General features: G+C 45.6%; 1 protein-coding gene across 1 annotated transcript in view; it reads right to left on the bottom strand.

Annotated features, from left to right (window-relative positions):
- Nucleotides 1–4,924: 4,924 nt before the first annotated feature.
- Nucleotides 4,925–25,044, bottom strand: part of GLTP (glycolipid transfer protein) — a 93,125-nt gene continuing 73,005 nt past the window's right edge. The window contains exons 3-5 of the mRNA XM_075341725.1: nucleotides 23,005–23,138; nucleotides 9,752–9,902; nucleotides 4,925–7,947 (exon numbers count right to left, since the gene is read on the bottom strand). Coding sequence (XP_075197840.1) covers nucleotides 7,765–7,947; nucleotides 9,752–9,902; nucleotides 23,005–23,138 — 468 coding nt within the window. The 3' untranslated portion in view covers nucleotides 4,925–7,764. The remainder of the gene's footprint in view (nucleotides 7,948–9,751; nucleotides 9,903–23,004; nucleotides 23,139–25,044) is intronic.

Raw genomic sequence — 25,044 nt, forward strand, 5'->3', positions numbered from 1 at the left:
AGTACCCGCCCATAATCTCGTGCCCGCGCTTCTCACTCTGCCTCCACCGTTATGCGCAAGCACTGGCCATATGAACCACGTTACCTATTACCATGGGCGCGAGATTATGGGCGGCGCTGTGATTGTCATCAGCAGCGTCATCCAAGTACCTGCCCATAATCTCGTGCCCGCGCTTCTCACTCTGCCTCCACCGTTATGCGCAAGCACTGGCCATATGAACCACGTTACCTATTACCATGGGCGCGAGATTATGGGCGGCGCTGTGATTGTCATCAGCAAAGTCATCCAAGTACCCGCCCATAATCTCGTGCAAGCAGTAATAGGTAACATGGTTCATATGGCCACCACTTGCGCATAACGGTGGAGTCAGAGGGAAAAGTGCGGGCACGAGATTATGGGCGGGTACTTGGTTAACGCTGCTGATGACAATCACAGCGCCGCCCATAATCTCGTGCCTGCGCAATCACCTGAAAAAGCGTTCACATGCGCAAAACTTCGGGAGGACAGTTACATGAGGAAGGTGTCCTTGTGTATGTAAATGAGTAATGGGGGACTGCGTAAAGCGGCAGGAGGGGGAATAACGGACGCCAGACAGCCCGCCCCCGTGACCATAAAAACACATTTGCATACAAAAAGGTAAGACTTCATAAAGTATTTTTGTAGGTCTCAAAGGGGGCACAATAACAACAGGAACCTTTCCAGAATGCAGCCCAGGAGCTGCAGAGGGGAAGCTTTTACTTTTATTGTGAAATTTCTGCTGACATGTTCCCTTTAACTGGTAGGGGAGCCAGGATAAAGCAGAGCTGAAGCTGTTGGGAAGCTAGGACCCAGCAGCTCTGCTCCACAGGCAGGAGACCACTGATCGGTAAGCTAATAGAAGCCTGCAGATGCCACTCTGCATAGGTTATTGCCACTGCTATCTGCAGGAGAGAGAAGTGCTGATTGCACGGTCTCCTCAGCTTCCTGACTCCCCGCGTGTCTGCAGCAGTGAGAAGCCGCACACGGGGAGTCAGAGAACAGCTGCAGAGAAACGCAGGCTCCGGGACTGGGGGGGTCGGCTCTGGTGCAGGGGGGGGGGGGGGCTCTGCTGCAGGGGGGGGTCGCTCTGCTGCAGGGGGTGATTCATACCTCAGCAGCAGTCACAGGAGTAGGTGCGCGCTCGGCTCTGTAATGAATAGTAGAAGGGAGAAACAGCGAGGCGGGGCTACAGTGGGTGGGTGGAGCCGGGATAAACAGCCTCACGGGCGGGACCCGGGATCAAAGGCTCAGAAGAGGGACTGTCCCGCTGTATCCGGGACGGTTGGGAGGTATGGTATTCAGTCTTCACAGGTGGGGAGGTGGTAAATACAGCATGCCAGACACAGATGACTTTCCGCTGAATGATGGTTCGGCGGCACATCTAGGCCATCTTTCCAGTACACAGGGTGCTCATGTGTTGTCTATAAAGAGATATGCGCCCCGGACACCTGATGGCGGCTTATGTTATGTTATCTCCATTTAGAAGAACAAGAGAATCGGCAATTGAAAGTCAGACATGACAGATCCTTAAAAGGACTCAGTTTGCACAATTATTCTGTGCTGATAAAGTACATGTGCATCATGGCAGGGTCAATCATTTAACTATACCTTCCCACTTGTTTTCCTACAAAATCTGCCCTTATTGGATTGACAGCTGTGCGTTCCTACAGCCAGAGAGGTCAAAGTAGAGGGAGAGTGAAGATGGAGGAAAAATAAGCAGGTGGAAAGGTATATTTAAATGATTGGCCCGCCATGATGCACCAAGCTAAAAGTACCGTTGCTCAAACAGGTGTCTAAGGGGAGAACTTTACTTCTTGCGGAGACTGACAAACCAATCTGGCTGTCAATAGTCAGTTTGCGCTTACAAAGTCCTTTTAACCCACTTGGCAATCAATTTTACCAGGGTCTTTATACAAAGTTTTTTGGCCAAACCTGTTGACATAAGCTGGATCAGCTTATATTAGTGTAATGTGTACGGTCGCTTTGAGGGTTTTTTTTTTTTTTTTAATTACAGATTGTAATGTATAAAAAAGTATACAGTGACCTCCTAACTTCCCCTAATAGTGACTTCAGGAGGCCAAAATAGAATCATTTAAACAGACTTTTAAATCTATTAATATCAAGGGTTAAAAGGCTGCAAATGTATTTTAAGCAAACCACACACAGACAGATGAGAACAGATCCCACTCATTATCTATTGTGTATGGAGAAGGCTCGGCTATTCCAATATTGCTGTGGTCAGGGTAAACCATAAACCAGAGAGTGTTTGATTTCACCAAGGCTTGTGATATATTCTGCTTGAAAGGAAATCTGCCAGCATGATTTCACACACTAAACTACACGGGCGAGCAACAGGGTAACAAGGTATGAACCTTTGACTTTCAGGCTCCATACCTCACCATCCACTACAGATTTGAACATGAGACTACCTTCATTTTATAGACAATCATCTTGGCTATCTCATCTCATATATTTGACTTGCAACTATTTAGCATATCATTACTTATGCAGATATCATGTCACTGCATTCTTACTGTTTGCGCATCCTAAAAATCTAAATTTTAATTTGTACTATTTTGTTAGTATTTTGTGAAAAGCTGCCCGAATCCTTCTGGGCATGGTCTCGATCACACTCAAGCATTTCTCCACCAAAATTTGATCTGTTTTTTTTTCTACACGTTCCCAATGTTTGTGCATACTGGTTGACTCACTTGGGTATGTATACAGAACTCTACCCACTTGTGTTTGATTGGGTTGAGGTCTGGTGACTATACGGGTCAATCCAGCTCCTCTACTTCATGATCATTGTACAATTTCTTCTCCACCCTCGACACTTGTTGTCCTGCTAGAACATTATGTTATCCATTTCATACCCATAGTACTTGAGTGTATGAAGTAACTCCTCTTGTAAGTTACACACATATATTTCAGCATTGAGTCCATTGATTCTGGTCAACTATCCAATGCCTTTGGCAGTGAAACAACTCCATAGCATCAGGTTTTCATCGAACTTGACTGATCCTTCAATTTCTCAGTTTGTTCCTTTTTGCCTGTTTCTGCCAGACCGATTTGCACCCATTAGAGCCTGGTCTATTGACTTTCATCTCATCATTCCAAATCACTAGTTTCCCATCTTCTGTCTACTTTTCATACTGTATTGCAAACTCGAGCAGACGCTTCCTAAGATATTGGAGTCAAGGCTTTTTTACTTTTTTCGTGCCACCATTCCAGACTTATGTAACGTGCGTTCCATGGTGCTTGCATGAATGTCTGTGATCTCACTATTACGAAGCATACGAGTCACCTCCACTGCCTTTTTTGTCACACCAGAACTGACAAACCTTGTGATGAGCTGATTTGTTGACTCCAATATTTTGTCTGGTCATTCACCTCTTGACTTTTGATTGGATGGATAGAGATCATTTTGTTTTCTTCCAACTGTCATGGCACTCACATGATGCAGTTTGGCAATTTTCTTGGCCAAGAGAACACTATCGATGAGCTGGATGATGCGGTTTCTCTTTTCCTGACAAATCATGTTCATGGCTGCTCCTCAATCTGAACCTTTTGCTTAGAAATTAACCTAATAAACTGAGCTATGAGGTAATGTGTGAATAAGTTGTAATTTGCAGCATACAGGGAAAAGAAATATAACAACAGTGCAATGACGTGACTAGAACCTGCATAACTAATCATATGCCAAATAGTTGCAAGTCAAATTGAGATAGTCAAGATGATGGCTATAAAATGAAAGTAGCCTCACATACAAAGCTGTAGTCAATGGAGAGATATGGAGCCTGAAAATCAAAAGTTCAAAACATTGTTACCCTTTTGCTTGTCAGGGTTTATGCACATGCAGCCTATCAAAGTCAAGTCCAGTAATACCTTTACACGGCCAGTTTGTCAGCTTTTGTCACTCCAGCTCTAATCTCTGCTCAGGACCATCTATTGCTTCTTGTCAAATAGTGCCTTTGCCTGAATGCCAGAAGTCAGAACATAAAGGCCATTAGTCAAGCAGGAGGCGGTGGCGCTGGACAGGGAATAGAGCTGGAGTGACAGAAGCTTCAGATTTACATTCGCTCTTAAAGCTGGTGTCACACTAAACGACAGCGACAACGACGTCGCTGTTACGTCACCATTTTCGGTGACGTAACAGCGACCTTGTAAGTCGCTGTTATGATCGCTGCTTAGCTGTCAAACACAGCAGAAGCAGCGATCATAACGTCGCTGTGCTACATGTGCAGAGAGCAGGGAGCCGCGCTTAGCGCTGGCTCCTTGCTCTCCTGCAGCACACATCGGGTTAATTAACTCGATGTGTGCTGCAGCTACATGTCACAGTTCAGAGAGCAGGGAGCCGCGCTTAGCGCTGGCTCCTTGCTCTCCTGCAGCACACATCGGGTTAATTAACCCGATGTGTGCTGCAGCTACATGTCACAGTTCAGAGAGCAGGGAGCCGCGCGCACTGCTTAGCGCTGGCTCCTTGCTCTCCTTGCTACAGTATTCATCGGGTTAATTACCCGATGCATACTGCAGCCACATGTCACAGTGCAGGAGCCGGCACTGGCAGCAAGAGCGGAGGCTGGTAACCAGCGTAAACATCGGGTAACCAGGGAAAGGTCTTCCCTTGGTTACCCGATGTTTACGCTGGTTACAGCTTACCGCAGCTGCCAGTGCCGGCTCCTGCTCGCTTCATTTCGTCGCTCTCTCGCTGTCACACACAGCGATGTGTGTGTCACAGCGGGAGAGTGACGACCAAAAAATGAAGCTGGACATTCAGCAACGACCGGCGACCTCACAGCAGGGGCCAGGTCGTTGCTGGATGTCACACACAGCGACAGCGACGGGACGTCGCTGCAACGTCACAGAAAATGGTGACGTAGCAGCGACGTCGTTGTCGTCGTCGTTATGTGTGACACCAGCTTTAGACTCCTTTGCATATCAATTCAGATAATATTTATATAGCACTATTAATTCCACAGTGCTTTCCATACATTGTGAGCCCCAATGGGGACAGTGTTGCCAATCAGTAAGTCTTTTGGAGTGTGGGAAGAAACTGGAGAGCCCGAAGGAGAGCCACGCAAACACGGAAAGAACATACAAACTCCTTGGAGATGTTGTCTTTTGTGGGATTTAAACCCAGGACCCAGATGCCAATTTCTCAGTAATGGGGAAACAGAGGGACCATGTAAAAGGTATATTTGAAAGAGCTACATGCTACATACTATATCTAATGGTTTTGGGCTGTAAAGTCCTGCTGATAGATTCCCATTAAAGTACAAGCATGTAGCACATGCTTACATTTTTCTCAATGTGATCTTAAGATCTGTTGATCCTGTATGTTTTAACAATCATATTTATGGAGTCAGTTATTGAACAAAAGCCGAACCGGACAACTACTGTGCATGTCTAGTTTAACAGGACATCAATGGAAAATATTTTATTGCATATAAAAGTCACACAACTGTTAAAAAGGAAAAAAAATAGATAAAAAGAATAAGGCAGTCTATGAATGATGTTACTTATTTTGAGAAATATTTAGGCACTAAAAAGGTTTCAGATTTCGACAGAAGGTCAAAGGAAAGGTACCACAATGGGTGAAAGCAGCAAACCTTACCAAGCAGCAGAGTGGTTTTTCTTGAAATATACAAGCTGTCCTATGTGTGAGAACACTCCTGTGGTTGCAGTGAAGTCAATAGGAAAACTGTAGGATGCCAGGTGTAGTGCATGGTGTGATTTGAGAACATCCAGTACAGTAATAAAACTTACAGTGCATATATGCATTATTTGATTTAACACACAAAGTAAAAGGTCACTCCCCTACTTGTTTAGAGGGTTATATTATTAAAAAGTCATAAAATCAATGTTCTTTGGTTTGTTTTAGGTTCAGGGCAAGTCTGAAGAAACCCTACCCATAAAAATCTTTAAAACCTCAAATAAGTGGTCACATAAGCGTTTAGGTGTAAAGGAATTTTTGTTATCATATAACTAAAGCTCATCCAATGTGTAAGTTGCATACCTTTTTAAAGAGTTTATAATCAGGAATCTTCAGTAGTGCACAGCGCCCCTGCCTTCCCGGTTTCCGGGGGACAATGTGTTCCTGCTTGATAGACCGTTTGGACAAGCGGCATTGTCACATCGCTGGCCTAAGCTGTGCCTATAGACTATACCAGCTAGCTTTGTCGCTGCAGCATCCAAAGACCACAGCGGCACCAAAACAGATTCAGTGCTATATCCAGATTTAGAGCAGGGATTAGATTTTTCACATATACACATTTTTTAAAAAATGGCTTGTAAGCATTGTGCCGTTTGCCTAGGAGACCAGCCACTGCTGAAAGACTGCAGAGGTGACTGGTAACAAAGGTAATGAGCCCCAGTAAGCAATGACATTAAAAATCCCTCCATGCATAAGACAGAAGAGGATTTTTAATAACAAGCACTTTACCATTTTAACAATTCATGATAAGGAGTTCATGTTCAACATCTCACCTTCTTTAAGCTCTTAGTTTGATAGTTAGCGAACTTGAAATTATTAATTATGCAATAATTGAGCATCATATTATATAAAACAAAAATGTTTGATTACTGGATTCTATCACCCAAATTAGATGTGTTGGAAAAAAAAAAAAAAAAAAAAACAGACAAGCCTCCTCCCCCCCCCCTTCATATGAACCTATATGCGCGGTGTGTATCAGCTTTTAATTATATAATGTAGTAAATTCTTCTATCATCCATAAAGATTCTACCTGAAACAAAATCTGAATAAATTGATAACTGACCATTAATTCCCTTTGTCAATTGAGTCTGTCCAATCCATGCGGAATGTGTCATAGTGAACTGTGAAACACGCCCAGTTGTCAATTTACTCAATTACAAGAGGAATAGTAGACAAAAAGCATAATGTGAAATTTAAAGAAAAATTTCCCCAGAATTTATATTTTATGGGTGGATTTAAGTTATTAATAAAATATATTTTTCAGATGGCATAGGGGATTCTTTAAGGAAATATATTTTATGTTTGGATGTACTCGTCTGTATTAAAAATTTTGCTGTGTTACACACCAAACCTTTGTTCGTCGATCAGCTAACACTACAAGATCATTTTAAAGCCACACCATTAAACACAGTCACTTTGTATCAAGAGTTCTAGGACGCAAAACAAAAAAGGATGAAAATCTGTAGATGACCATGTTAGATCTCACTTACATACCCGCTAAATTAAAGAGGACTTCTACCCAAAATGTAAAGTGTTAGCATGTCACACGTTAAACAGCCAGATTTGTAAAATAGGTTTCTATTACATTGAGGAATAGTGGTATTTTGGGATTCAGTTGTAGCAGACATTAGCTAATATTCCAACAGTGAGAGCAGCCATATAGGTTTGCACCTTTGATATTTTCGATAGAAGCCAAGTTACTTTGTGACACATTGGTGGCAATCATTATGCCTGCACTTCCAGTTGCCTGCCACAACAAAAATTGGAAACTGCAAATATCTAAGTAAAACTAATCTAATTACTGGTATATGGTCCCTTTTACATTTTGTAGACAAATCCACTTTAAAGATTATTCAAGTCAATGGGCTGACAAATTAATATGTAGGCAAAGTGCGGAGCAGATCACTTTGATTAGGTGTCTCTTGTTGTGAATATTCCACGTATCCGCTACACCTCTCCTGAAGACAGAAGGAAAGGGGCCATGTCCTGAGTTGTAGCCAAGTAGGAGTGGGTTAAGTCTGTAAGACAGGTCGTTAGGCTTTGTAATCCAGCTCTGCACCCATCTTGTTGTACATTATATATATTGCTTCAATGGTGGTAGTGTAGTTGACCAGGAACTGACGAATTTTCTCTATGCACTCTTCCTCTTTCACATTTTGTCCTTTTGAAAGGGCCTTAAGAAAGTCATCTTTATATGGAGCAGCACACAGAGCAGCCTAAATAACAGATAACACATGTTACCGTGTATACAGAAGAAAAACAAACCCATTCCTAACAGTCGAATGTAGACGTGTCCTTGACCGAATTGTGGAGTATAGCTAAAAGAAGTGTCCAGGCTCATGGTAGTGATGACCAACCTTTGGATAAGACCTCAATACCATATCAGAGATGGACACCCTTGATAAATCAGCTGTGTTCAACTACAAATTAATGTAACAATGAATGGAGCCGGAACGCCACAGCTCCTTTCACTGTATAGTGGCCGTTGCGGAATAGCTCAATACTGTAGCTGTGAAGAGGAGCTGATGTAGAGCTCTTCGGAATGGCCACTACACAGTGGAAGGAGCTGTGCCGTTCTGGCTTAGTTCACTGCATACACCTGTTTGCCATCAGAGCTAAAAACACCTGATAGATTGGTCCACCACAATCTAGATATTTATGAACTCTCCTAAGGACAGTTCAACAATATTATAATCTAAGAAAACTGCTTATAAAGAAATAATCCAACCCTACTTGCAATGTTATGTAGCATCCGTGTCCCGTACTGTAAAAAAAAGTACTAACTGCTTTTTTCAATTTTATGTAAAAGGAAAGTCTTCCATCATGGACTCGATGGTGGATTTTATCATCAAAACTGACAAAATTCAAGAGCTCTACAAAAAGGGTCTAAACCTCTTTTCTGCTACGCATACATTTTTCCATCAGGAAGTCTGACTCTTATAGCAAAAGAACATGCTGAGGAAATCCGTGTCACATCGATTTCTGGAAATTTTATGCTACATCATAGAAAGACTGACTTTCACTATGGAATCCATTTGTTCTTGGAATTTGTGGCATCTGAAATCATGCACTTCACTAATGTAATCTTCTGACGTATACAGAACAGAAAAAAAAAAAAAAAAAAAAAAAAGAAGATTGCCTGGTCTTCCCTTTTTGGTTCTCCTTTCAACTAATAGCCTCGAGTATATCAGCGCAACTTACTAGTCTAACCGTGTCAAATTTGCATGAGGGTGAAGACTTGGCATTTTAAATTTCAACACATACAAAAGATTTTTCTTCTACATGAAAAGCCGCCATCAGAGATGTCCGGCAGTAGAATACATGTTTATAGGGGAGTCTACAAAGATAGCCGTCAACAGAATAAAGGCTCAGGATACAGCTATCTAAAAGGGTATTGCCTACAAGGATGTCCTACAGTACCTTTCTAAACTAGTATCAGTCCTGTACTTCCATCCATATTTCTAAAGGGAATTTGACAGCAGGTTCTATACTCTGTGCTTCATCTCCTACTACAGTGTTTTGTTTTTATTTAATGTGGGTGTGTGGGTACCCGGACCAGTCTGGGTCCATAATTCCCAACCTACACTGGTGTTATACAAAACTCAATGATTGACATCTCAGCATGTGCATCGAGAAAGAAGAAGTCACCCTTCTCCTCCCTTCACTCCTTGACAATGGTGGGATATCAATCACATAGCTGGGAGCACGATATCAGCATATTCGGGAAATTACTCACAATAGTCCTGGACTAGTCCAGGTACTGAGATAGATTAGTGATCGTACAGGAATAATTAAAAATAGCATTTTAGGCTGATAAAGTGCTTGTAATAACTTGCAAAAGTAAAACCTGCTATTAGGATTATTTTATGGCAAAAGCAAAACTAAAATCAATGAAATGTTTAAAGAGTGAGGGAGGCAAGGAGGCTACATAGCGTTAAAGCAAAAACCATGGGTTATTTAATCAGATCTATAAGCACCAGAATTTTAGAGACTATGTAAATAGATTGTTGGTACCCTTACCTGGAATAGTTTCTGTACGACCCAGCCATGGTATTTTTTAAGTGCAATCTCATAAGCCTTTGTTACGTTGACCTTAATGTGATTTGGGTTTTGTTCATCCCTTTCTCCATCAGAGATGCTTTGTAATAATACCTGAATAAACTTTAGACCCCTGTAAATATAGTAGCACTTGTTAAAGGAAACTTTTGGCAACACATATTTAATACCACATGTATATGGTCTTAAAACATTAATGACATTGGTTAACAAGTGATCCAGAAGAAGCAAGAAGTGAAACAGCGTAGGAGTGACAACACTACCAGACCTGGCTGATCTCTATCAGCATTAGTGTAAGTAGGAAAGCATATTTATTTAAATAAATATATATATATATATATATATATATATATATATATATATATATATATATATAATCTAAATATATATATATATATATATATATATATATATATATATATATATATATATATATATATATATATATATATATATAATATATAATATATATATATACATATATATACATATATACATATACATATATATACATATATATACATACACATACATACATACATACATACATACACACACACACACACACACACACACACACACACACACACACACACACGTTATGCACTTTTTCCTTCTAAACTAAGCATAATGCCAAGTCTACTTTTAGTCTTCATGCTTTATTTATTGCACTAGACACCTTGTAGAGGTGCCCTTTAGCTCAGTTTTGTGCTACCTCACATCTAGATGTATACTGATCAGTTTATAATGAATTGCTATGGCCATGCCTTAAGCGGGCTTTACACGCTACGACATCGCTAATGCAAAGTCGTTGGGGTCACGGAATTTGTGACGCACATCCGGCCGCATTAGCGATGCCGTTGCGTGTGACACCTATGAGCGATTTTGCATCGTCGCAAAAACGTGCAAAATCGCTCATCAGTGACATGGGGGTCCATTCTTGAATATTGTTGGAGCTGCAGGTACAAAGTAGTTCGTCGCTCCTTCGGCAGCACACATCGCTATGTGTAACGCCGCAGGAACGAGGAACCTCTCCTTACCTGCCGCAATGCGGAAGGAGGTGGGTGGGAGGTTTGTCCCGCTCTTCTCCGTCCCTCCACTTCTATTGGGCAGCAGCTTAGTGATGTCGCTGTGACGCCGCACGGCCCGCCCCTTTAGAAAGGAGGCGGTTCGCCGGTCACAGCGACGTCGCTAGGCAGGTAAGTAGTGTGACGGGTCCGGGCGATGTTGTGCGACACGGGCAGCGATTTGCCCGTGTCGCACAACCGATGGGGGCGGGTACCCACGCTAGCGATATCTGTACAGATATCGCAGCATGTAAAGCGGCCTTTACTCTTTGCACTAGACACCTATACCAGAGTAGTACTTTAATACAATTTTGAGAGCCTGATCTGTAAACCAATTTAATGTATTTGTAGAATTTTTAAATTTTATTCAATAAAAATGTATTCCTAAACTTAAGCACAGATATATGCTAATTCTTTATTATATTCTCATGGAATGCGTATAGGAATATATGTCTGTAGACGTTGGTATGCACATCTACTAAATAAGACTAAAATATTACACTAACTTACACTATATTAACAAGTTGCGTTTTTGCATCTTTTTTTTCTGGAGGCAAAACCGGTTTTGATAGTAAAGATGCTTTTTTGGTATATAGGTGTGTCATTTGTCTACAGTACATGTTTATAAAGCTAGGGTCATTACTTTCTTATATTGACAGGTGAGCTTGCATATTTTGATATTATACATACAGCGGTTGAATTGAACAAGTCACCAATTTTCTAAGTAAATATATTTCTAAAGGAGGTGCTATTGACATGAATTTCTTACCATGTCGGTAAGACATTTGAAATATGTAGAGAACGTAGTTCAGCCAGATGAGACCAAAACTGAACTCTTTGGATGCCATAATATAAACCATGTTTAGAGGCCAAAAGGTATGCTGTTTTTTGGGTTGATATGCAGTGCCAACAGTGAAGTTTGGAGGTAGGGACATCATGGTGTGGGGCTGTTTTTCAGCACACAGCACTGGAAAACTTCATATAATGGAAAGAAGGATGAATGGACAATTGTACTGAGACATTTATAAAAATTTGCTGCCATCTAACAGGATGGTAAAGATGAAACAATGGTGCACATTTCAGCAAGACAATGATCCAAAACACACAGCCAAGGAAACTCACAAATGGTTTCAGAGAAACAAACTAAAGCGTCTAGACTATCCAAGCTAATCACCTGACCTAAATCCAAAAGAAAAATGTATGGAAACAACTAAAGCTTAGAGTTCATAGAAAAAGCCCATGGAAGCTTCAGGATTTGAAGAGTGTGTGGAACAATGGTCCAAAATCACACCTGAGCAATGCATGTGACTACTTACTCCATTACAGGAGGCATCTTGAAGCAGTCATCACCAACAAAGGATTTTGTGCGAAGTATGAAATAAATGTCAATAGGCGTGTTCAATACTTTCTCCCTGTGTCATTACACATCAATAAAATGTAGACATTTAATTGTTAGATTTCTTTGCCTGTGTGGATTGGATGGGTTGTTACCGACATCTAGCGAGAAATTAATGTCAATAGCACCTTTAGAAATAGTTTTACTTAGAAAATTAGTGATGTGTTCAATACCCATTTAAGCTGCTGTATGTAATAGATATCTATCAGGACTGGGGCTTGTCTGGTGATGACAGTGGCTGATGCATAGAGCTCTTCTTGGAGGTCTCCAACATTATTGGCAGCCATCCATCATTTCTGCTCATCATGAATCGACTTTCATAAGTGAACAGCACTAAGGCCCACTGGTCCCTCGTCCGAAAAGACGATGATGCCTGTGCCTGGTGGTGTGGTCGGGTACCAATGCAGCTTGTCTAGCACGCAGACTACGCTAATGTAAATGGTTTTGAATGGCCTGGTGTGACACTTGGATGCCGCTCGCCTCCCTTAAAACGTGCCTGGAATTGTGTAGGATTAAACATTCGGTTCCGAATGGCATAATTCAATGAAACGGTCATCAGTGTGGGATGTGGCCAAAGGACGTCGACTTCTATGACTTTCTATGACTCTTCCAGTCGCTCTGCTGTAACCTACTTATGACACTGACACTAAGCTCAGTGTGCACTTCCATCTAAGAATATTCTGCTTGTATCCTCACAATGGCAAGGTACTGTTGTTCAATTGTAAAGTGTTGTCTTGGTCTTATGATGTCAAAATGTGAACAGCTTGATGAAGAGGACTGCTTAAATACCAATTCTAATTGAACGACAAAATTTGTTACGCGATTCATGGATCTGTTTTGAATTTTGCAATTAGGCTCCTTGTTAGAGAACAGTAAGTTGTGCAAAAATTACTGAAACATTAAGTAGCGTAATATTATATACAGTGTGTCCACCCATATCCTGTCCACCGCCATTAACTTGAGAACAGCAGCAGCTATAGGCATAGAAGTGGTGTCTAGGTATAGTAAAGTAGCCATGTGCTACGCAATGAAACCACCTATAGCGCTACCTGGTGGAAAACAATGGAGTTAGCATTTTTAATCTCGAAAACGGAACGAGATAAAGAAAAAAAAGTGAATTACAAAGTTGCAGGGCATCATCAATTCAATACGAATCGACACCTTGCATATAGAAATGCTATGATAAGAACGTGTAAAACTCACAAGGCTGCAGACGTGAAGAGATACCTCATGGAGACCTTCCTACAAGTAATTGGGTATGGTGACTGCGTGGAGTGGCCTCCACGCTCACCTGACCTGACCCCATTGGACTTCTTTCTGTGAGGTCACATCAAACAGCAGGTGTATGCGACCCCTCCACCAACACTGCAGGATCTACGACGACGTATCACAGATGCTTGTGCAAACGTGTCACTTACCATATTGCACAACGTGCAGCAAGATACAGTATGCTGTCCAGAGTCCAGATATGCATTGCAGCTGACAGTGGCCACATTGAGCATCAAAGTTAAATGAGCGCCATATGCGTGACCTGCATTCAATGTTTTGTGGGGGGGGGGGGGGTGTCATGGGTTTCATATCATAGCATTTCTGTATGCAAGGTGTCGATTGGTATTGAATTGATGATGCCCTACAATTTTTTAATTCACTTTTTTTCCTCTCTCGTTCAGTTTGAGATAAAAATGCTAACTCCATTGTTTTCCACCAGGTGGCGCATTTGCGTAGCGCATGGCTGCTTTACTATACCTAGACACCACTTCTATTCCTATAGCTGCCGCCGTTCTCAAGTTAATAGTGGTGGACAGGATATGGGTGGAAACACTGTATACACACTGAGGTAGCACGGTCAGCTGCGCAGCAGAAGACACGGGATCCAGGCATTAAGGTTCCCAGCACACGGTTTTAATGTCCAAACAAAAGTCCATAACACAATACATGTGCCTCTCCAGCAGAAAACTCAAGGAGTTCTGTTCACTCCCTCACACCCGGCACACCTGCCCTTGTTCCTGATTCTATTTAACCCTTCCTTCAGCCTGTAGGGAAACAGCATTAACCCTATAGTGGATTTACTTTCTATCATGGAGTGAGCACAACCGGGGCGAGACATACCGGCCGTCATAGATAACCCCGGTCACAGTCTCACATACCCCCCCCCCTCAGTTCAAGCGTGCGGGGTTGAAATCCCGCCATCAAACACGGGCCGCGGGACAAGGCATCGGCGTTGCCCTGCAACCTACCGGCCCGGTGTTCAACCGTAAACCGGAAGTTCTGCAGAGAAAGGAACCACCGGGTAACCCGGGCATTCCGTTCCTTGGCGGACCTCATCCAGACCAGTGGAGAGTGATCCGTCACCAAGCGAAACTGCCGTCCCAGCAGATAATAGCGTAGGGACTCCAAGGCCCACTTGATCGCCAGGCACTCCTTCTCCACTACGCTATAATTCCGCTCGGGAGGGGTGAGCTTCCTACTTAAGAAGGTGACGGGGTGTTCCTCCCCCTGAACCACTTGAGACAGCACTGCCCCCAGGCCGACCTCTGAGGCGTCAGTCTGTACTATGAACTCCTTCCGGAAATCAGGGTGTACAAGAACGGGCTGTCCGCACAGGACCTCCTTCAGGGCCCGGAAGGAGTCCTCGGCCTGCGGAGTCCAGCGCACCATGACGGACTTCTTGCCTTTGAGAAGGTCCGTCAAGGGGGCTGATAGTCCCGCAAAATCCTTTACAAACCTCCTGTAGTACCCCACGATACCCAGGAAGGCCCTAACCTGCTTCGTGGTCAGGGGTCTAGGCCACTTCTGGATCGCCTCAACCTTGTTAATTTGGGGCTTAATCACTCCTTGGCCTATCACGTAGCCCAAGTAGCGGGCTTCCGTGAGTCCCAATGCACATTTCTTGGGATTGGCTGTCAATCCGGCTGTTCGAAGCGCGTCCACCACCGCTTGTACCTGTTCCAAGTGGGTCTGCCAATCGGAGCTGTAAATAATGATGTCATCCAGGTACGCTGATGCATACGCCTGGTGGGGTTCCAGCACTAAGTCCATCAACCTCTGGAACGTGGCCGGAGCGCCATGTAACCCAAAAGGCAAGACAACATAGTGGAAGAGACCCTCCGGCGTAACAAAAGCGGTTTTCTCCTTGGCGGACTCAGTTAGTGGCACCTGCCAGTACCCCTTGGTCAGGTCGAGCGTGGTAAAATATCGCGCCTGTCCCAGCCTATCAATCAGCTCATCCACCCGGGGCATGGGGTAGAGATCGAACTTGGATATTTTGTTCAATCTCCTAAAGTCATTGCAGAACCTTAAGGAGCCATCGGGTTTTGGTATTAGGACAATCGGACTAGCCCATTCACTCCGGGATTTTTCGATGACCCCCAGGCGTAACATTGTCTTTACTTCCTCCGATATGGCTTGTCGTCGAGCCTCCGGTACCCGGTATGACTTCAGGCGTACCTTCAGGTGGGGCTCGGTGACAATATCGTGTCGTATCAGACTGGTCCTACCGGGCAGCTCGGAGAAGACATCGGGGTTCTGCTGAACCAACCGTCTGGCCTCTCGCCTCTGTTGCTTGGTGAGGGCTTCTCCAATCCTTACTTCCGGTTCGTCCTCTCCGGAGGTCGCTGGAGCCGGATATGAACGACCCGAAGAGGAGGGAGGTGGGGAAAAAACAGCCATCAGGCTTTCCCGTTCCTGCCAAGGTTTTAATAGGTTGACATGGTATATTTGTTCAGGTTTCCGCCTACCGGGCTGCAATACTTTATAGTTAACCACCCCGACTCTTTCCTTTATCTCGTAGGGGCCTTGCCACTGAGCCAGGAATTTACTCTCCGCCGTGGAGATTAATACTAACACCCGATCCCCGGGTTTAAAGGTCCGCACGGTGGCTTGTCTATTGTAGCGGCCGCTTTGCGCGGCCTGAGCCTCCTGTAAATGCTCCTTCACAATTGGCATGACCGCGCTTATGCGGTTCTGCATACCTAAAATGTGTTCGATCACACTTTTATGGGGGGTGGGCTCTTGTTCCCATGTTTCTTTTGCCAGGTCCAACAATCCCCGGGGATGTCGCCCGTATAACAATTCAAAAGGCGAAACCCCGTGGATGCCTGTGGCACCTCTCGTATGGCAAACATCAAATAGGGAAGCATCATATCCCAGTCTTTCCCGTCTTTTGAGATCACCCTTCTTAGCATGGTTTTCAGGGTTTTATTGAAACGCTCGACTAAACCGTCCGTTTGAGGATGATACACAGACGTACGTAACTGCTTGATCTGGAGTAGCCGGCATAGCTCTTTGGTCACTTTAGACATGAATGGGGTCCCCTGATCCGTAAGGATCTCCTTGGGCAACCCCACCCGGCAGAACACAGCAAACAACTCCCGAGCTATAAGCTTGGCTGCAGTATGTCTGAGAGGTATCGCCTCGGGATACCGGGTGGCATAGTCAACGATCACTAGGATGTGTTGGTGCCCTCGAGTGGACTTTACGAGGGGCCCCACCAGATCCATCCCTATCCGTTCAAAAGGGACTTCTATAATGGGTAACGGTACCAACGGACTGCGAAAATGGGTCAGGGGTGCGGTAAGCTGACACTCCGGGCAGGTTTCGCAGAACCGTTTTACCTCCCCAAAGACCCCGGGCCAATAGAACCTTTGCAATATTCGCTCCTGCGTTTTCTTGACCCCTAGGTGGCCACTCATCAGGTGTTTATGAGCCAAGTCGAGGACCCGCCGGCGATGCGGCTGGGGCACCACCAACTGTTCTACCCCCACGCCCCGTATTTCATCTACCCGGTACAGTAAATCCTGCTTAAGAGCGAAATGGGGGTACCTTACCTGGGCACCGGGAAGCTGTGGCACCCCGTCAACTGTCACCCGACTCCGGGCATGTATCAACGTAGGGTCCTGGAGTTGGGCTGTCCCAAACGTATCCGGGGACTCCTCCAACTCCGGGATGGGCTCGACTGTCTCAGCCTCTCCTGCCAATACCTCTAGGGGCGACCTACCGGGTTCACACTCTGTCCCTATCATGGTGACCCCTACGGCAGGTGTCCCGGATTCAGGATTGTAGGGCTCAGGTCCTGGACCAACCAATATCTGAGGGGACTTAGGGGGTCCCCTCCATAAAGTCCAAAAATAGGGCAGATCCCTTCCTAGGATCACGTCATAAGGAAGAGTGTTAAGAAGTCCCACCTCATGTTGCACCTGACTGCAAGGTGCTGTGATGGTGACAATCCCCGTGGGATAGTCGCGGCGGTCCCCATGTATGCAAACCACCCCCACGGTGCGTCCTGTGGCCTTTACTTTAGCCTTCAAGGTGGATCGCACAAGGGTCACTAAGCTTCCGGAATCCAACAATCCTGTAACCGGACATCCATTCACCTGTATTTGGCACGAGTGGGGCTCCGTCTCTGGGGAGACCAGGTCAGCGGTACACACCACCTGAGCATACATTGAACCCCGCCGGGTAACCCCACAATCCATGGGCTCCGTGGTGAGTGGACACTGGGCTTCCATATGTCCCACCCGCTGGCACCGCCAAAATCTAATGGAGACGGAAACCCCCTTGACGGGTTGTCGTTTAGGGTACAGAACCTTCCGGACCTCAGGAGTGGCGGCCGCGGCCTCAGACGGGACGGTAGGGGACTCCTGCACCGTTGTCAGCGGTGGGTCCTTGGCCCTAGGCTTGGAGGGGCCGGACCGACGGGCGGTACGCAAAGTCTCAGTGTCCCGTATCAAGTCCTGCGTAGCCACATGCCGCTCTACCAGGGACACTAATTGGTCCAGGGTACTCGGGTCACCCTGTCCGACCCACCGTTGAACGGTGACGGGTAAAGTGCGCACAAAGCGATCCACTACTACCCTTTCCACCATTTGCGCCGGGCTCAGAGTGTCAGGCTGCAACCACTTTTTTACAAGATGCAACAAGTCATAGGCCTGGGAGCGTACGGGTTTGGCTTCCTCAAAGAACCACTGATTTACCCGCTGAGCCCGTACATAGGTATTCACCCCCAACCGAGCCAGTATTTCGGCTTTCAGGGTCACATAGTCAATGGCGTCCTCGGTACAGAGGTCCAGGTACGCTTTTTGGGGTTCCCCCGTCAGATAGGGCAACAATACCTCAGCCCACTGCGGGGTCGGCAGCTTTTCCCGCTCGGCCACCCGCTCAAACACCGCCAGGAACGCTTCCACATCATCACCCGGGGTCATCTTTTGCAACGCTTGTCTCACCGCTTTCCGGACGCTGCCGTCGTCACTCGGTCCCGGGGTTGTTGCTGCCGGTCCGGCACGGATCGACTTGGCCAGGAGAACCATCTGTTCTTGGTGCCTTTTTTCCTGCAATTGCAAGGCTTGCTGCTGACGTGCATTGGCCTGATCCATCTGTTCTTGGAATTTTTTTTCCTGCACTTGCAAGGATTGGAGCAGGTGTGCATTGGTCTGTTGCTGCTGTGCATTAGCCTGTTGCTGCTGTGCATTAGCCTGAGCCAAATGCTTTAGTATGTCCTCCATGGCGTCGCCGGGTTTGGGCTGTAGTATAGCCACTCGAATCCAGGACATGCGCAGCTGGGTCACCAGGGATGGATGCTACACCTCACCGGCTGTCATGCCCGCATTCTCCACCATATGTGAGGTAGCACGGTCGGCTGCGCAGCAGAAGACACGGGATCCAGGCATTAAGGTTCACAGCACACGGTTTTAATGTCCAAACAAGAGTCCATAACACAATACATGTGCCTCTCCAGCAGAAAACTCAAGGAGTTCTGTTCACTCCCTCACACCCGGCACACCTGCCCTTGTTCCTGATTCTATTTAACCCTTCCTTCAGCCTGTAGGGAAACAGCATTAACCCTATAGTGGATTTACTTTCTATCATGGAGTGAGCACAACCGGGGCGAGACATACCGGCCGTCATAGATAACCCCGGTCACAGTCTCACAACACGTACATGCATACATATATAAATACACTATCTAAAAAGACATGTATGTTTTTCTCACTATGTGACATGAAATCAGAGTAAACCTTTCCCGTTTTAGGTCAGGGAGAGAGAATGTTTTTTAATTTTTGTTACTTTCTGCAAAGTCAAAAGATTTTGGCTGATTTGTTTGGACTTTCCCATGACGCTACACAAAGAAGCAGTGTGTTTCAGGTGTACATTAAAATTCATCCACAGGTGTGTGTCTAATTAGGTCAGATGTTGCCAATAAACCTATCTGAAGCTTCCAAACACATGACATTGTCGCGGGCGGAGGAGGGGACGCTGCGCTCTCCCACTGCTCGGGTCCGGCCGCTGCTGCTCGGTGGTGGCTCGAGTGGTGGGCCGGATCCCGGGGACTCGAGCAGCGCTCCTCGCCCGTGAGTGAAAAGGGGATTTTGATTGTGGGGGTTTTGATTATTGTCCGTGACGCCACCCACGGTTGTGGTGATATTAGTGACACCACCGCTGCTCTGGACGGGGATCCCGGGAGCGGTGACAGGGAGCAGCTTTGTTATTATTTCTCCCCTCCGTGGGTAGGGGGTTGGTTGTCCCGGGGCCCGGTGATGGGGTAGGGATGGATGGCAGGCGGGTTATGGGGCCTGGTGAGGTGCAGGGTCGCGGGGGCAGCGCTGTGCCGCACGGCACGGTGGTACTCAGCCAATGATGAGGACACAGTTCTCGATAAAAACACACGGCTGGATGGACGGGTCCCACAGACGGCTGCGGTGTTGTTTTCTCCCGGCAGGTTGATGGTGACTGCCTTTCCCTGCACCTATGTACGGTAGATGGTTCCAATGGGTTCCCACCGGTAACCCGCTCCCCAGCTTGGATATGGGCTGGAGGAGCCCCTTTTGCCCGCAGGCTCTGGCCCTGGGAAACGGTTGCCTTGGCGGTGGCGGTGTCTCCCTCACTTTGGTTGGACTGTTGCCTTCTGTCGGGACTTGGTCGTTGGGAAACCCAGGAGGTTCCCTTCACTAACGAATTCGGCAAATTCACGGCGACTCCTAGCCTTGCCGGGGTCCGTAAGCCCCTGCCAGATGGTGCTGGCTTTTTTGTGTACCGGTCCGGTACCGCCGGGCCACCGCCCATCCACGGTCCTTACGGTAAACTCCGATAGGCCACTCCTGCAGACGGTCACCACCGTCTGCCAACCTTGCTGTCTCACCTGGGCCACACGCCCGGACGCTGTCAGTTAGTTGCTCCACTACCACTTTCCTTCCTCTCACTTTCACCTCCAAAACTAATCTGTTTACTTTTCCCGCCTCCAGGACTGTGAACTCCTCGGTGGGCGGGGCCAACCACCTGGCCCACCACCCCCTGGCGTGAACATCAGCCCCTGGAGGAAGGCAACAAGGGTTTTGTGTTCTGACTTCGGTGTGCCTGCTGGGAGTGTGGGGTGTGTGGATGTTGTGCTCTGTGGCCCCTGGCTTGTCCAGGGCGCCATAACATCATCATATGGGCTGTCCCATATTGTTTAAAGGCATAGTATGCCTAGTAAAATGTAAACTTTTGACTTTGCTGAAAGTAATAAAAAATGCCTTAAAAATATTCTCTCTCCCATTATTCTGGCATTTGGCAAATATAAATAATTTTGGTTGCCAATTGATCCAAAACAAGAAAGGTTTATTCTGATTTCATATCAGATAGTGAGAAAAACCTGAATGTGTATCTTTTTCGATAGTCTATGTAAACTTCTGGTTTCAAGTGCATACACACACACACACACACACACACACACACTTTAAAATCATTTATGACTACAAGGACTTCACGTTGTCAGGAGGTTATGACTAACACTTTTGGATATCAAGGCAGTCTGGCTTTTGTTTGGCGCAATTTGCTTACTGTTGCTGTTCAAAACCAGAGACCCATTTTTAGTGTTTTTATGCGACGGTTGTATTTTTAGAATAATTATTTTAATCAAGACACTCATTTTACATGTTTTTATCTCTTAAAAGTAGCTGGGTTATATGTTCTCTGCTTTTAACCAAAGTAGTTAGAAACGTGGTACCCATTTATGATCCATAATTACAGTTGTGCTCAAAAATTTACATACCCCAGCAGATCTTTTGTTTTCTTTGCCTTTTTTTCTGAGGATATGGATGATAACACAAAATCTTTTTTCCACTCATGGTTAGTGGTTGGGTGAAGCCATTTAATTGTCAAACTACTGTGTTTGCTCTTTTTAAATCATAATGATAACCAAAAACCTCCAATTGACCCTGATCAAAAGTTCACATACCCTGGTGGTTTTGGCCTAATTGGATACACAGACGTTGACACAAATGGGTTTGAATGCCTAATAAGGTAACATCCTTACCTGTGACCTGTTTGCTTGTAATCAGTGTATGTGCACAAAAGCGGAGTGAGTTTCTGGAATCCAGACAGACTCTTGCATCTTTCATCCAGCCACTGACGTTTATGAATTATGAGTCATTGGGAAAGCAAAAGAATGGTCAACAAATCTACGGGAAAAGATGGTTGAACTGTATAAAACAGGAAAGGGATACAAAAACATATCCAAGGAATTGATAACACCAGTCAGAGTTCAAACTATGATTAACAAATGGAAAATAAGGGGCTCTGAAAAACTAAACCACGATCAGGTAGACCAACAAATTTTGGCCACAACTGCCAGGAAAATTGTTCGGGATGCAAAAAAAAAAACCCACAAAAAAAAAAAAAAAAAACACAAAAAACAAAACCACATCAGCTGAAATACAGGCTTCACTGAAAACTAGCGGTGTGGCTATTTCAAGATGCACAATAAGGAGGCACTTGAATAAAAAACGGCTGCATGGTCGAGTCACAAGAAGAAAGCCATTACTGCGCAAATGTCAAAGTATCTTGCCTACAATACACCAAACAGCACAGAAACAAGCCTTCAAACTTCTGGAACAAGGTAATACGGAGTGAAGAGACCAAAAATCGAACTTTTTGGCCACAACCATAAAAGTTACATTTGGAGAGGTGTCAACAAGGTCTACGATGAAAAGAACACCATTCCACACTGAAAAGCATGGAGGTGAATCGCTGATGATGTGGGGATGTGTGAGCTACAAAAAGGCACAGGAAAAGTTGAAGAAAAGATGAATGCAGCATGTTATCAGCAAATACTGGAGGCAAATTTGCTCTCATCAGCCCGAAAGCTGGGCATGGGACGTGCTTGGACGTTGAAACATGACAATGATCCAAAACACAAAAGTCAAGTTGACTTGTCATTGGCTACAGCAGAACAAAGTAAAGGTTCTAGAGTGGCTATCTCAGTCTCCTGACCTCAATATCATTGAGCCACTCTGGCGAGAACTCAAGTGCGCAGTTCATGCAAGAAAGCCCAGGAGTTTATAGGAACTGGAAGCTTTTTGCCATGAAGAATGGGCAGCTTTACAATATGAGAAAATAAAAGAGCCTGAACCACAACTACCATAAAAGCCTTCAAGCAGTCATTGATGTTATAGGGGGCAATACACGGTATTAAGAACTGGGGTAGGTGAACTTTTGATCAGGATCATTTGGATGTTTTTGGTTGTCATTATGATTTAAAAAGAGAAAACAGTTGTTTGACAATAAATTGCTTCACCCATCCACTAACCAGGAGTGGGGAAAAAAAAGTGTTTAAAGTGTTATTCATATTCTCTGAAAAAAGGACAAGAAAGCAAAACATCTGCCGGGGTATGTAAACTTTTGAGCACAACTGTAAATTCAAAGTCTATTTTTGAACTAATGGAGTAGTAATAGAATGACTTCATACTGAAGCTGAATTTGATTTGTATAAAACAACTTACCTTTTTAACCACATCAAAGCTAGAGTTGCACCAACTTTTGGCCATTGAGGCCCATGCATTTCTTTTTCTCCTTCCAGAATTTGCTGCAAAGTTTTGAACTTTGTGGGGTTTGTTTCGTAAACATTACGGATTTTCTAGTAGATTGGAAAAAAAAAAAAAAAAGCAAAAAACATAAAAAACCCACACATTTAATACTTGGTCACAATAAGACTTTAGCAAACAAAGCAAAAGTGCTATCATAAGTAGCAATAGCACATAACTTAGGGTATTTGTCCCAGTTTATTCCCAGCACACTGGGGCAGATATATTATTGGTGCAACCTGTGCGGCCACACATGGGCCCCAAAAGGTAAGAAGGCCCCTTTTTCTACCCCAAAGCAGGTACAAGTTTGAACTTTTATAGGAGCTCTTGGTCTGCAAGGGGCCCATATATTGTTCTTGCACAGGAGCTCTTTTCTGTCTGTGTCCACCAGTGCCAGCACAGCTGTATTTCCAGCAGCCCACAGTGCAGAGAAGTACACGAGCAAATCATACTTTAAATTAGCAAATCAGAATCTGTAAAGAAATAATATGGCCTCTGCCTTTTTTCACTGACTGAAACCTGTCCTAAAATGTTAACAAAGATGCCTGAGCATGTGCAGTAGGAAGTGTGGCACCCTGGACTAGTCAGGTCGTGCCAGGTAGTCCCATGCACACACTCCCCCTCCCCTTAGAAAGGTGACAGCAGCCAACCTACAAACCCTTGTCACTACCCTTCAGGTTTGATGTCCACACCAGGGCGCCCCCTGGTGTGGACATCAAACCTGGAGGGTAGTGACAAGGGTTTGTAGGTTGGCTCCACCCACCAAGGAGTTCACAGGCCTGGAGGCGGGAAAAACAGAGTTCTAGAGCAGATTAGCTTTGACAGTGAAGGAGAGAAGTCAAGTTCAAGGGCAGACCTGTGACCAGGCCTGCCATAGTCTACCAGGTGTCTGGGTTGGAGCCCAGTCACCTCTGGCAAGGAGGCAGACTGTGGTGGCCGCCTGCAGGAGCTGGGATTACAGCCGGTGGAACCGTAGGGACCGGGGTCGGGTGGTGGCCCGCCGGTACCGAACCGGGGAGCCGATTGGAAACCGGACCACCAGGAGGGGTACTCAGACCCAGTACGAAGCCCAGAAACCACTAGGCTAAATCGAATCAACTGATTGAGGACTGGACTTTAGGACCTTTCCCACACAAGACCCAACTGAAGACAACAGCCCAACCATTAGGGTAAAGCCACCGCCAAGGCATAGAGACCCAAGGGGCCAGCGTCTGCAGGCAAACAGGGCTCTCCCGACACACAGCAAGCCGGGGAGCGGACTACTGTTGCTTAGGCATAGGAGTCATAACATTCACATTAAAGAGGTGCAGGAGAAAGGCGGAAACCACCAACCTGTTAAGGGGAAGCTGCAGTCGGCTGCGGGCACCGTTCATCACCCAGTTTGGTTTACCAGAGACTCTGGTGTGTTGTATCATAGGGAGTACACCAGTGCCTTCGGGCCGCGCTCCGCGCCGCACCAGCACCCAGCTAACACCCATCCCCTCGCCTCCGCCCCGCCCCTGGGACCATCACTCCCCTACCCACGGAGAGGTCAACACCAAGCTGCACAACACCATCCCCAGGAGGCCTAGTCAATGGCAGCGGTGGTGTCTATCTATTCACTACAACCCGTGGGTGGAGTCACGAACTTAAATCCCCTACAAACCACTGCGGCCCCGGCCGTGGAACTCCCCACCAAAGTCCCTGCGTGTAGCGCCAAACCCTCCTTTTCAGAGCAACGTGACCCCCCAGGGTCCGTGGAAGAGCTCGAGCCACCCACCGTACGAGCACGGATCCGAGCGGCTCAGCAGCCAGCCGAGCCCGCGGGGCGGTACAGAAGCTCCACTTATGTGGCCTGGAGATACCTATATCAGTTAATGGCATTCATAAAAGCAGGGTTAACAGCAGTGTGAGAAGTTTATTCTTATATCAGCACACCTGGTATCTATAGTGTTAGATCAACAAGGAACGACAGCAGTG

Source organism: Anomaloglossus baeobatrachus, chromosome 1 (genome assembly GCF_048569485.1).
Source record: "Anomaloglossus baeobatrachus isolate aAnoBae1 chromosome 1, aAnoBae1.hap1, whole genome shotgun sequence".
NCBI lineage: Eukaryota > Metazoa > Chordata > Amphibia > Anura > Aromobatidae > Anomaloglossus > Anomaloglossus baeobatrachus.